The following is a 13530-nucleotide window of genomic DNA, read 5'->3' as shown; positions in this document are numbered from 1 at the left end:
CCAAGGAATTTCCTCTGCTCTTATTTATAGAACTTTCATTCTAATGGGGGAAGGAGGTAGACAACCCACAAATACATGAATACAGGTTGCAATAAATGCAATAAAGGGAATGAACAGGGTGTAATGTTAGAGAGTAATGTCTGGAGGACAAGGCTGATATTTATGCAAGGTGCTCAAGGGAGCAGCTGATTCTAAATAAGTATAGCATTTGCAAATGCACTGAGGAAAAGAGGATGCATGTTGAATTTTCAACATCAATATTTCATAGCCCTTAACTTCCCTTTTCCATTGTCTATCTCTTGGTCTTTTTGGATCCTCATACTTGAAAGACTTTTTCAAAATTATTTTTCAAATTACTAATTCTGTTTTCAGTTATGGCCATTCTATTTATTCAGCCCTGTGTCTGCTGATTGCTCTTTTCATAGCAGCCTCTTTTTTTCTTTTTAAAGACTATACTTTTGGGAATTCCCTGGTGGTCCAGTGGTTGGGATTTGGCTCTTTCACTGCCAGGGCCCAGGTTCAAACCCTGGTCGGGAAATTAAAATCCCGCAAGCCCTGTGGTGCAGCAAAGAAAAAAAAAAAGACTATACTTTTTAATTTTTTTTAATATTTATTTATTTATCTGGCTGTGCCAGGTCTTAGTTGTGGCACGGATCTTGGTTGCTGTGTGCGGGATCTTCCTTGCAGCATGCAGACTCTTAGTTGCGGCGTGTGGATCTAGTTCCCTGACCAGAGATTGAACCTAGGCCCCCTACATTGGGAGCGCAGAGTCTTAGCCACTGGACCACCAGGGAAGTCCCAAGACTATACTTTTTTTTTGGCTGCGTTGGGTCTTCGTTGCTGCGTGTGGGCTTTTCTGTAGTTGCGGCGAGCGGGGGCTACTCTTTGTTACAGTGCGCGGGCTTCTCATTGCAGTGGCTTCTCTTGTTGCGGAGCACGGGCTCTAGGCGCGCGGGCTTCAGTAGTTGTGGTACGCAGGCTCAGTAGTTGTGGCTTGCGGGCTGTAGAGCGCAGGCTCAGCTGTGGTGCAAGGGCTTAGTTGCTCCGCAGGATGTGGGATCTTCCTGGACCAGGGCTCGAACCCGTGTCCCCTGCATTGGCAGGAGGATTCTTAACCACTGTGCCACCAGAGAAGTCCAAGACTATACTTTTTTAGAGCAGCTTTAGGTTCGCAGAAAAATTGAGAGAAAGATACGAAGATTTTCCAATGCCCCTTGCCCCCACACATGGCCCATTCTTATTTTGCGAGTGTAGTATCATCAGTATTTAAGAAGTTTCCATACTCCTTTGATTACTTTTGTTTCCTCTCATTTTTTTCCTGTTCCATTTGTTCTTAGTCCTTACGTTTTGTCTTATTGGTTATTCTTAAATTAGTTAACTCAATGCTTTATACATACTTATTGAACTCTTACTATATTCCAGGTGTGGGGATGCAATGGTGAAGAGATTGAAGACCTGTCCCCCCGTGAAACTTACACTGTAGTTGGGGAGACAGTATATAAGCATTATAGAGGTAATATGATGAAGGGAAGTTTTAAGTGGTACAGTGTAAAATAAAGCAGACTCTAGAGACAGGAAACTTGAGGTAGAAATATCAAGGAAGGCCTCTCTGAAGGGGCGATATCTAAACAGACCAGGATGAAATGAGGGAACAAGGCACATGCAAAGAGAACAGCAAATAGCAAAGAGCCTGAAGTTGTGAGCACACTCAGCATGTATGAGGAGCAGAAAGGAGACCAGTGCAGGTGCAGAGAGAGTGAGGGGGACAGTGGTAGGATGGGAGGTCAGAGAGGTAACAAGGACTAGATCTCACAGAGCCTTGTGGACCATAGGCTTTATGTGGGACCATGGACTTTTGCTTTTATTCTGATGGGAGCCAGGAGGGAATTCTGAGTACATAAGAGAAATTACTTGAGTTAGAGTAGGATACCTCTGGCTGCTATGAGGAAAAGAAACTGTAAGCAGGCAAGGAAAGAAGCAGGGAGACTAGTGAGGGAGCTACTGCAAGGGTCCAAATGACTGATGACAGTGCTGGCAGTGGAGGGGATGAGAAGGGGTTGGATTATGGATCTATTTTGAAGGTGGAGCCAAAAGGACTTCCTCAGAGACTAGATGTGGGGGTGAGAAAAAGAGAGGCATCAAGGATGCTTTATGGTTTTTAAGAGAATGAAATAATGCCATTTGCAGCGACATGGATGCGCCTAGAGATTATCATACTAAGTGAAGTAAGTCAAAGACAAATATCATATGATATCACTTATATGTGGAATCTAATTTAAAAATGATACAAATGAACGTTTTACAAAACAGAAACCGACTCACAGATCTCAAAATCAAACTTATGGTTACCAAAGGGGAAACATGGGGGGAGGTGATAAATTAGGAGATTGGGATTAACATATACACATTACTATACATAAAATATATATATACTGATTCACTTTGCTGTACACTTGAAACTAACACAACACTGTAAATCAACTATACTCCAATAAAAGTGTAAAAAAAAAGGATGCTTTATGGTTTTTGACCTGAGAAGCTGGGTGAATGATGGACCATTTACAGAGATGAGGGAGACTGAGAGAGGAATAGAGTTTTGTTTGTTTTGTTTTTGTCTTTGTCGTGGAAGGGCAGGCCTTGGAGGCAGTAACTCAGTAGTTCGATTTTGGGAAAGTTAGCAGTGAGATGCCTATGAAACACCAAAGTGGAGATGTTGAGGAGGCAGTTGGATTTTGAATCTGGAGAGGCCCAGGCTAGAGATGTGAATTTGGGAGTTACAGTGAATACAGGCTATTTAAAGGAATTAGAGGGACTTCCCTGGTGGCGCAGTGGGTAAGACTCCATGCTTCCAATGCAGGGGCCCTGGGTTTGATCCCTGGTCAGGGAACTACATCCTGCATGCATGCTGCAGCCTATTTACCCGGCACAGCCTAAATGAATAAATACATATTTTTTTTAAATAAAGGAATTAGAATGACAGAGCTCTGGAGGAGCTCATACTGGCAATTAAGTGCTCCAGCCTGAAGCCACACAGTCTGCTTCCACTCAGGATGGACTTCTGCAAAAGTCCATCCTTGCCCCTTGTATTTGGATTGTGGTTCCCTTAGCTCTTTTTTCCACATGGCTTGACTCCATCTGCAGTCTCCTAGAGAATATTCGGTCCCCTGATGGCTCCCTTGAAAAGCACCACTGGCAACATGGATGGACCTGGAGATTATTATACAAGTGAAGTAAGTCAGACAGAGAAAGACAAATATCATATGATATTGCTTATATGTGGAATCTATAAAAAATGATACAAATGAACTCATTTTCAAAACAGAAATAGACTCACAGACTTAGAAAACAAACTTATGGTTACCAAAGGGGAAAGGTTGAGGGAGGGGAGGGATAAATTGGGAGTTTGGGATTGACATATACACACTACTATATTTTAAATTTTAAATAGGTAACCGAGAAGAACCTACTGTATAGCACAGGGAACTCTGCTCAATATTCTATAATAGCACAGGGAACTCTGCTCAATATTCTGTAATAACCTAAATGGGAAAAGAATTGGAAAAAGAATATATATATATATATATATATATATATATGTGAATCACTTTGCTGTACACCTGAAACTAACACAGCATTGTAAATCAACTATAGTTCAATATAAAATAAAAATTAAAGAAAGAATGAATGAAACAGAGAAAGAAGGAAAGAAAGAAAGGCACCACTGAAGATTTTCTTTTCAGGGTATTTTTGGGGTTGCTTTGGGGGAATTTGGGGAAGGAAGGGAGGTATCAACAGATGTGTGTGCTCATTAGACCAATTTGCTACACTCTTCCAGAAGGCTTCAAAATACATCAAATCAGAACATGTCCCTGCTGTGCTTCAGGCTCACTGGCCTTACTTTATGTGCCATGAATGTGCCATGCTGCTTCTCACCTTAGATCCTTTTCTTGTGCAGTTCCCTCTGCCTGAAATGCTTTTCCCTTATACCCAACTTCCTGGGTAACTCCTCCTGGACCTTTAGTTCTCAGCATAGATACCCTTTCTCAGGGGGAATTTTCCCGGCCCCGCTTCACTATGGGTGGTAGACCCTCTTACCGCTGGGTACTTGACAACTCTGGTGTAGAGGCTAAATTTGGTTGAGTACTGCCAGACAACTGTCCAGAATGGCTGCTCAAGCCCAGACTCTCACCAACAGTACATGAAGGTTCTTGTATCCCCACATGACTGCCAGCACTTCGTGTGATTTGGTTTTCTAATTTTTGCAAATATGATGGGTGTAAAGTAATATTTCACTGTTTTTTCTAAAATTTGCACTTCTCTAATCATTAGTAAAATTGAACATGTCTTCATATGCCTGATAACCCCATGGGTTTCCTCTTTTGTGATCTGTCTGTTCCTATCCTTTGTCCATTTTCCTTTGGGGTTCCTGTCTTTTTCTTGCTGATTTCCCAAAGCACCTTTACATTCCAGATGTTTAACCTCTGGTGATTTCAGCCATAGCAAGTAGATATTTGCTGTTATGTCTGTGAACTTTGTGTATAGGGTCTTTCATTAAAGAGAAATTGTAAATTTTGGTGTTTTTTTTTTTTTTTTTTGGCCGTGCCGTGTGGCTTGTGGGATCTTAGTTCACCGACCAGGGATTGAACTCATGCCCCCTGCAGTGGAAGCAGGGAGTCCTAACCACTGGACCACCAGGAAATCCCCCAGAAATTGTAAATTTTGATGTGTATGCTGTCATTAACATTCTTCCTTGTGGTTTGTGCTTTTGAAGTTTTGTTCAGGAAGTCCCTCCCCATATCAAGGTCACATAGGCTATTTTTTTCTATTAATTTATAGTGTTTCCTTTTACATGAAGGTCTTTAACCCGTCTGGAGTTACTGGTTGTATAGGGTGTGAGGTAGGGCTCCAGCTTATTTTCTTCCAGTTTTCCAAGCACCATCTACCTTTCTGGCCTTAGAACACATCCTAATACCTGGTAAGTAAAGTCTACCTTCTTTACTTCTCTTTTTCAGAATTAATTTAGCCCTTCACAGACCTTTATTCTTTTATATAGATATTTATTTATTGAGATATAATTCACATACCATAAAGTTCATCATTTTAAAGTGTACAATTCAATATATTCTCTCAGAGCATTAATGTCTTCATCTGTAAAGAGAACAATTCCATCTCAAGAAATTGTTGTTGGGACTAAATGGTATTTTAAAGGCACTTTTGAATAAAAGAACATTGTTAATTGTTAGATAAAGATATCTTTACCTGAAATGAAGATAAGTCATATATTGCCCTAAAAAAATAATAAAAGTGTACAATTCAATGGTTTTTAGTATATTCAGCCATCACCACTATCTAACACCAAAACATTTTCATCACCTCAAAAAGACACCCTGTACTTATTTGCGGTAACTGCCCCCCGCACCCACTGCCATTCCGTTCTCTTCTCCCCTCACCCCCTGTCAACCACTAATTAACTTTCTATCTGCATGGATTTGCCTATTCTGGGCATTTCACATAAATGGAATCATGCAATATGTGGCTTTTTGTGTCTGGCTTTTTTCACTTAGCATATTTTCAAGTTTCATCCATATTGTAGCATGTATCAGTACTTCATTTCTTTTTATGGACAAGTAATATTCCATTGTATGGATGTACCTCATTTTGTCTATCCATTCATCAGTTAGTAGACATTTGAGTTGTTTCTATTTGGGGGCTATTATGAAAAATGCTGCTTTGAACATTCACGTATAAGCTTTGTGTGGACTCTTTATATACATTTTGAAATGTTTTATTGATGTTCTTTAAAATATTCAGCTGGGATTTAAATTAAGATTATATTGAAATTATATATTAATTTGGATATAATTGAAATATTTATAATATGAAATAGTCTCATCCAAGAGCATGAAATGTGTCTTCATCTATTCAGATCACCTTTTATAACTATTAGTGAAGTTTAACATTTTCTCTGTAGAAGTCTTCTTTTATTTTTTTTTTTGGCCACACTGTGCAGCGTGTGGGATCTTAGTTCCCCAACCAGGGATCGAACCTGTGCCCCCTGCATTGGAAGCATGAAGTCTTAACCACTGGACCGCCAGGGAAGTCCCTCTATAGAAGTCTTATTATCCCATTTATACTAGTTTTCTATTGCTGTGTAACAATATTACCATAAGCATCTTAACTTGAAAAAACATTAACTCACAGTTTCTGTGGGTCAGGAGTCAGGGTGTGGCTTAACTTGGTTCTCTGCTTAGGGTCTCACAAGATTGAAATGAAGGTGTTTACCAGGGCTGCAATCTCATCTGATGCTTGACTGGGGAAGGATCTGTTTCCAAGCTCACTCAGGTTGTTGGCAGAATTCAGTTCCTTGAAGTCATAGGACTGAAGGCTTCAATTTCTTGCTGGCAGTCAGCTGGAGGCCACCCTAGGCTCTTAAAGGCCACCCTCTATTTCTTGCCATGTGAGGTTCCCCAAAGTGGCCACTTGTTTCATCAAAGCCAGCAAGGGAGTGGGAGTTGCCTCACAAGTTAATCATTTCAACCTCATTTTTAACATAATTATCTACATGTAATCATGTACATCTGGTCACCTTTGGACACACACACACACACACACACACACACACACACACACACACACACACAAAGGGAGGGGATTACCCAAGGATGTGAACATCAGAAGGCAAGGATCATGGGAGTCATCTTAATTGCATGTCCATTACATCATCCCTGGGTATATACTCTTCAGGTCCAAAGGGGATGTGTATAAAGATTTTCACTGTAAAGTTGTGTGTAATACTGAGGAGACAGAGGCAGTTAGAATAAATGGATTAGATATATTCACAACATAAATGGATCTTTCTTTTCCTCACTTTTGATTTATGTCATGTTACCATACTTTGTTTTAATTCCAACCAAAATGAAAATATCTTTATTTTTTATCTGATTATAATAGTAATACCTATTCATTGAACCTTTTTTTTCCAGACAACTGAGAAAAGTGTAAAGGAGAACGTGACAAACCATCAGTTATCTCTCCCTGCCCCCAGTGACATGCCCTTCCATACCACTGACATGCCCTTCCTAACATTTTTCCCCCTATGGATACACAAATTTTACCGAAGTTTTGTTTCCTTTGATGACGGAATGCAAAGAAATCCTTTGAATCCGTTTGATGCTTGAAATCCTTTTGGAACGATATATGAGTAAAATCTATCAATGTATCTATCTATATATCTATGGTAAAACAAGTAGATACAGACAACAAAATAAAGACAGAGACGGGAGGAGTGTTGTGGAGATGAAGGGAGAAAGAATCAGAGGCAGGGAGAGACAGATGGGAGGGGAAGACAGAGAGAGCTATGGACACATAGGGTCAGAAAGAGAAACACAAAGCCATGGAGAGATGAAGATACTGGCAAACAGACAAGGAGAGGATAGAAAGGAACTTTTATTGAGCTCCTGCTGAATGTCATTCTTATTAAACCTTCAAAGCCACTCTGGGAAGCAGTTACCAGTAACCCCGTTATGCAGGTAAGGGGGGCTGCACATTAGAATGGTGAACTGACCTATATGTATGGTCACATCACCTGGAATGAACCCATCACCCTGTAAAGGCCCTGGTCCATAGGGCATCCGTAACTGTTTATCCAATGAACAAAGTCATATATCTCCTCCCCAAGGAGGGAGAGGCGGACACCAGACCCTCATTCCCCTCCACTGCGTCAATTTTTCCTGCCTGTCTGCTGGGGCGACAGCAAGGTCTGTTGCCCTGGCAACTGCCCTCCGACCGCCATGGCAACAGCCATCGCAGTCTCCAGCTCGCCACCTTGCCCCTTGGGCATCTCCATGGCAACGGGCGGGATGGAGGGGTTGCGGGGGCTCCTAGGCTGCGCCTGCGTAGAGTGGCGGGAGGGGGTGGGCAGGGTTCCCCGGCGTGCGCAGCCGCAGAGCACCGCATCCGTGTCCGCTAGCCCAGGCGCTGCGCACTTGCCAGCCAGTCCGCCCGTCCGGAGCCCGGCTCGCTGGGGCAGCATGGCGGAGTCGCCGCTGCTCCGCGGGCCGCGGGCCGGGGGCGTCGGCCTTTTGGTGCTGCTGCTTTTGGGCTTACTCGAGCCGCCCCCCGCGCTCTCCGCAAGGCCGGTAAAGGTGCGACCCGGGTCGGGCGCGGGGTGGGGGTGGGGTGGAGGATGCTACCGGCGAGGGTCGGTGCCCGGCCTCTGGCTCCTCATTCTCGCTGGTCCTGCTCCCGGGACGTGCGGAGAGATCGGCCAGGGTGGCCCGGGGTCCAGCCGCCAGTCTGCACCCAGGCCATGCCGGGGTTGGTCTCTTGGGTGTGCGGGCGGCAGTGTCCGGGGCTAGTCGGGCCGCTGCACTCTGCCGGTCCGCCCGGCCTCGCCCCGCCCGCCGCCTGTGGCGCTGTCCATGGGACTAGCGCGCTTTAAGGCAGGGGGTGCGGGCATCAGTTTGTGTGCGCATGATGTGATGATAGGGACGTGAGGGTGTGCTCTCCCTGTGTGTGTCTTTTCATGTAAGCGCTTCCGAGCATCCATACAAAGGTGCCAGTGTGGGTCCGGGTGTGCAGTGTGTGATGCTTCTGCGTGTGACTTTTCTCAGTGACACTGTGTGCTTGTGAATTCTGTGGTAATGGCGTGACTTATGGGCGTGTCTTTCTGTGTGTCTGTGTGATCTTGTTTTTGTTTGGGAGAGGGTGGTCTTTGCATCCCTGAGTGCACATCCCATTTTGGTTCTGTCGAACTGAGTGACTAGGATTTTGTATGTGTGTTCACGAGGCTGTTCCTCCCTGCTTCTTTGTGGAGCTGTGTCATTGTGGGGAGAGGAGCCATGATGTCTCTTTCTGTGCTGCGTTATGTCTTTAAGGGTGGTGCTTGTTCTTGCATCTGGATGGCTTGGCGATTGTAACCGCATGAGCATCGGTGTGCATGAACATGTGCAGTTCCTTGCGTGTGGATGTGGCAGTGTTGAGTTGCATATGTGACATCTCAAGGCCTGTCAGTCCAAATGAGTGTGTGTGAGGCCATGATTGATGTGTGTGATTCCCCGGGGTGTCTGAGGGGTGGTGGGCATCAAGGGCACTTGGAGCACATCCTCTTCATGAAGAGTTCAAGGCTGTGTCAAGGATGGTTTTTTTCTTAATTAAATATTTTTTATATATGACATAATACATTTAAACATGTGTATATACAATGTAAGAAATAATGATAACCCTCTTGTGTACCCATTACTCAGCTTAAGAAATCGAGCATGACCAATCGTTGGAAGCCCCTGGGTGCCTCTCCCTAAGGCAGCCCCTCTCCTCCATAATTATCCTGTATTTTCTGTTAATTGATCCCTTACTTTTGTTTGCAGCTTACCACATATGTATGTATCGCTAAACAATATCTTGTCTAGTTTTTCCTCACAGAAATGGAATCATACTGGGTGTGTGGCTCCTGGTAGTCACTAGGGGTCACTAGGAAGTCATCAGGGTGTCTGGTAGTCGCAGGCAGTCTGCAGTGGAATTCTGTAACTTGCTTTTTTTTTTTTTTCCCTCTACACTGGTTGTGAGATTCATCGCATTGAAGTATGTGGCTATAATTCATTTATTTTTATTGCTGCATAATATTTTATCCCATGAGTATGTCATGGTCTATAGATACATTCTCAATACGTCAGCAACAACATTTGGGTTGTTTCCAGCTTTTCTTTCTTATTTTTCCTCCCTTCACTTTTATGTTATTACAAACAGTGCTGCTGTAGTTCTTCATGCACTTGTGTCCAGCAGTATATGTGCAAAAGCTACTCTGGGGTGTAACACCCCAGGAGTGGGGCATAGGATATGTGCATCTTTTAAGACATTGCCAAATTGTTCCTCAAAGTTATCTTAACAATTGAGTTCCCAGCAGCAATGTATAAGAGCTTCCATTTTTTCTACATCCGTGTCAACATTTGACATTATCAGACTTTAATTTTGGCAATCTTTTGGACGTATTCTGCATAGTGTATCTCACTGGTGTTTTAATTTGCATTTTTCCTGATTACTAATGAGGTTCACTATTTTTCATTTGTTTAGTAACTGTTTTTTTTAAATTAATTAATTTGTTTTTGGCTGTGTTGGGTCTTCGTTTCTGTGCGAGGGCTTTCTCTTGTTGCGGCGAGCGGGGGCCACTCTTCATCGCGGTGCGCGGGACTCTCACTATCGTGGCCTCTCTTGTTGCGGGGCACAGGCTCCAGACGCGCAGGCTCAGTAGTTGTGGCTCACGGGCCCAGTTGCTCCGCGGCATGTGGGATCTTCCCAGACCAGGGCTTGAACCCGTGTCCCCTGCATTGGCAGGCAGATTCTCAACCACTGCGCCACCAGGGAAGCCCTAGTAACTGTTTTTGGTTACACTTTTGTGAAATACTTGATCATCAATTTTGCCTATTTTTATATTAGTTTGCTTTTCTCCTACTGCTTTTTAGGCATTCTGTTTATTGGACATTAATCCTTTATTGACTGTTTGTGCTACAAGCATCTTCTCCCACTCTGGTTTCACTTTTCATTCTTTTTAGGGTGTCTTGGGATAAAAAGAAATTCTTAATTTGAATGTAGTTAAATTTATTTGTCTTTTCCTTTCCATTGTTCCCAAATTTGGATCACTTGTTGTTCCTGCACAATTTATTGAAGGAGTTGGTCCTGTCCCCACTGCTCTGCAGTGTCCCCTCTGTCGTAGCAAGTGTCAATGTGTGTGGATCTGTTTCCAAGCTCTGTTCAATCCTATGCCTTCCGCTGCAATCGAATCTGCGGTTTAACTTGCCCATTTAATTTTTGATTTCATTAAAAGTATTTTTCTAGATGTTCTAGATGTTTCTTTTTCAAATCTTCATGGTCATTTTAATGGTCAGTTCCTCTCTCATACTTTTGATAGTCTTTTATTTCTTTAAACTTATTGAAGTTGTTTCAAAACTGCCTGAACTGAAAATTAGTCATTGGGTAATTTACTTTACAGATAGACTTGCACACATGCCAAATGATATATGAACATGGTTATTCATCCCAACATTATTTATGAGAATAGCAAAAGATTGGAAGCACCCTAAATGTTCATCAATTGGGCTGGTTAAGTAAACTGTTATACATCCATACAAAAGAGAATCAATACAGAAGAAAGGAAGGAAGAGAGAGAGAAAGGATGCTCTTAAGGTACTGATCTAGATATAGATTCCAAAAAGCAAGGTGCAGAACAGTCTGCAACCTTTTGGGTAAAACAAGTGGACAATAGGAATCTATAAAATGCAAATACAGGTTCCTGTTGTCCACAACATTAATATAGAAAAATCCATAGCTGTCATATCTACCATCGCTACTCCTATAAAACAAACAAGCAAACAAACAAAAAAACCCTGGTCTTCAGCAGCCCTGGGGCAAGTTCTGAGTCACTAGGAAATCGTTAGGGGTGGTGAATCTAGGGGTCTTTGGTGGTCCTAAGAGTGTCCAGAGATATTTGTGGGTCTCCATTGACCTTAGGGGTGTCTACTCATATTTGAGGGGCCACGGCGCCTTTGTTGGCATGTTGGCGTCTAGGGATATTTGAGATCCACGGAGTCCCCCGGGTTGGGGGTCCCTGGCCTGACGGACGCTGACGACCTCTCGCTCCCCACCTGTCTTCCCGCAGGAGCCCCGCAGCCTGGGCGCAGCCTCTCCGCCCAAGGCTGAGGCCAGCGCTCCCCGCCGCTTCCGGCGGGCAGCGACTCGAGGAGAGGCGGCGGGGGCTGTGCAGGAGCTGGCGCGGGCGCTGGCGCACCTGCTGGAGGCCGAACGGCAGGAGCGGGCGCGGGCCGAGGCGCAGGAGGCTGAGGATCAGCAAGCGCGCGTCCTGGCGCAGCTGCTGCGCGTCTGGGGCGCACCCCGCACCAACGACCCGGCGCTGGGCCTGGAGGACGACCCCGACGCGCCGGCCGCGCAGCTCGCCCGAGCCCTGCTCCGCGCCCGCCTGGACCCCGCCGCCCTCGCAGCCCAGCTTGTTCCCGCCCCTGCCCCCGCCGCGGGACTCAGACCCCGGCCCCCAGTCTACGACGACGGCCCCACGGGCCCAGATGCCGAGGACGCCGGCGACGAGACGCCGGACCTGGATCCGGAGCTGCTGAGGTCCCCCCAACAAGGGGTGGTCGGGGCGGGGGCGGGCGCCTACATCCCGGGAGGAGGAGGGCGAGGAGCGGCGGGGGCCTGCTTCACGGGGTGGAGGTGCGAACACCTAGGTCTTGGAACCCTGGGAGGGAGTTTTCTAGTCCTGGACCTAGGGTGTGGAGGCAGAGATGCCTGGCCGGCTTCCTTCGTCCGAATGGGAGGCGGGGAAACTATAGTTTCAGGGATGGGAGGCGGAGACATCTGTCTCCCTGAAGCAGTGGGATGCCTGGGTGGGAGGAGGCTGCCAGGTCCCCAGGCGGTCAGGGGTAGCGGCGCTGTCCAGGTCCTAGGGCCGGGGCGTTGACGCACGGACACGTCCTCACTGCATTCCGCTCTGCTCACCTGCAGGTATTTGTTGGGGCGGATCCTCGCGGGAAGCGCAGACCCCGAAGCTGTGGCTGCCCCGCGTCGCCTCCGCCGAGCCGCTGACCAGGACCTGGGCCCTGAGGTCCCCCCTGAGGGCGTGCTGGGGGCCCTGCTGCGCGTAAAGCGTCTGGAGACCCCCGCACCCCAGGCCCCAGCGCGCCGCCTCCTGCCCTGAGCACCGCCTGGATCCTGTGCGTACTCTGGCGGCCCAGAACCACTCCGCCCCTGACACCCCGACAGCTCCCGACAGCCACAGTTGCTGCCCTGGAACCCCAAGATCCCCACCCCTGACCCCACAATAAATATGATCTGAAGCAGCTATGTGCTTGTTTGAGTGGCAGTGCCTAGGGGGCCGGTGGACTGGGTGGGGACGGCTGCCCTCTGACAAGGGAAAAGGGGCCCCTGCCCTCCATCCTGCACTTTTGAGACAACCCCTGCCTCAGTCTCTGCCTCTCCTCGCTGGGGAGATACCCATATGGACAATGGCAGTGCCCACCCAGATTCTGTGCCATTTCTAGGCGTTGCTTGGGAATGGGGAGCCCAGAAGGCTTTGAAGCCACTTTCAGCAGCATCTTCTGGGGGTCCATCCTCCTGAGGACCAAGTGGTGGTCAAGGGGTGGCTGTTTGTGAGGCATGTGAGTAGAGCTTGGGCGGTGCTGGCACGACCACTTGCACACATGAGCGCCTGCCTCCTGATATGGGGAGGGGCTACCAGCAGGAAGAGAAATGGAGTGGGCTGCCGGCCAGGGGTCAGCCCTCCCAACACCATCACCTCCTGGCATGGAACTCTCTGGGCTTTGAGAAGGTGTATTAGTCAAGGTAGGAGGATAGGATGTATTTTGTTAGTTTGATATGTAATGTTTAGTTATACAGTATAGAAGCCACTCTATCTGTACTCTTAGCCCAGCCCTGAAGGTATTGGGAGTTGGTGTGGTAACTGGTTTGTGGTCATGGCCTGTGCACTGGCTATTCCCTCTGCCCCTAGTTATCCACAAGTTTTTG

The 13530-nt window shown here is 46.2% G+C and overlaps 1 protein-coding gene across 1 annotated transcript; it reads left to right on the top strand.

Moving 5' to 3' along the window:
- Window positions 1-7937: 7937 nt before the first annotated feature.
- On the top strand, window positions 7938-12849 carry PCSK1N (proprotein convertase subtilisin/kexin type 1 inhibitor). The gene is made up of 3 exons (XM_068534154.1): window positions 7938-8144; window positions 11651-12123; window positions 12511-12849. The coding sequence occupies exons 1-3, from the start codon at window positions 8031-8033 to the stop codon at window positions 12701-12703; spliced, it is 780 nt and encodes a 259-aa protein (XP_068390255.1). The 5' UTR covers window positions 7938-8030; the 3' UTR covers window positions 12704-12849.
- Window positions 12850-13530: the final 681 nt, after the last annotated feature.

This window comes from Eschrichtius robustus, chromosome X, assembly GCF_028021215.1.
Source record: "Eschrichtius robustus isolate mEscRob2 chromosome X, mEscRob2.pri, whole genome shotgun sequence".
Taxonomy (NCBI): domain Eukaryota; kingdom Metazoa; phylum Chordata; class Mammalia; order Artiodactyla; family Eschrichtiidae; genus Eschrichtius; species Eschrichtius robustus.
Note: the sequence above shows the minus strand (reverse complement) of the source record. Positions and strands in the feature narration are given on the sequence as shown.

Excerpts from the sequence above, each read along its gene's own strand:
- PCSK1N (XM_068534154.1), top strand. The coding sequence starts at position 8,031 with ATGGCGGAGTCGCCGCTGCTCCGCGGGCCGCGGGCCGGGGGCGTCGGC. Across the intron at positions 8,145-11,650 it reads TCTCCGCAAGGCCGGTAAAG|GAGCCCCGCAGCCTGGGCGC; the intron begins GTGCGACCCGGG and ends GTCTTCCCGCAG. Across the intron at positions 12,124-12,510 it reads CTGGATCCGGAGCTGCTGAG|GTATTTGTTGGGGCGGATCC; the intron begins GTCCCCCCAACA and ends GCTCACCTGCAG.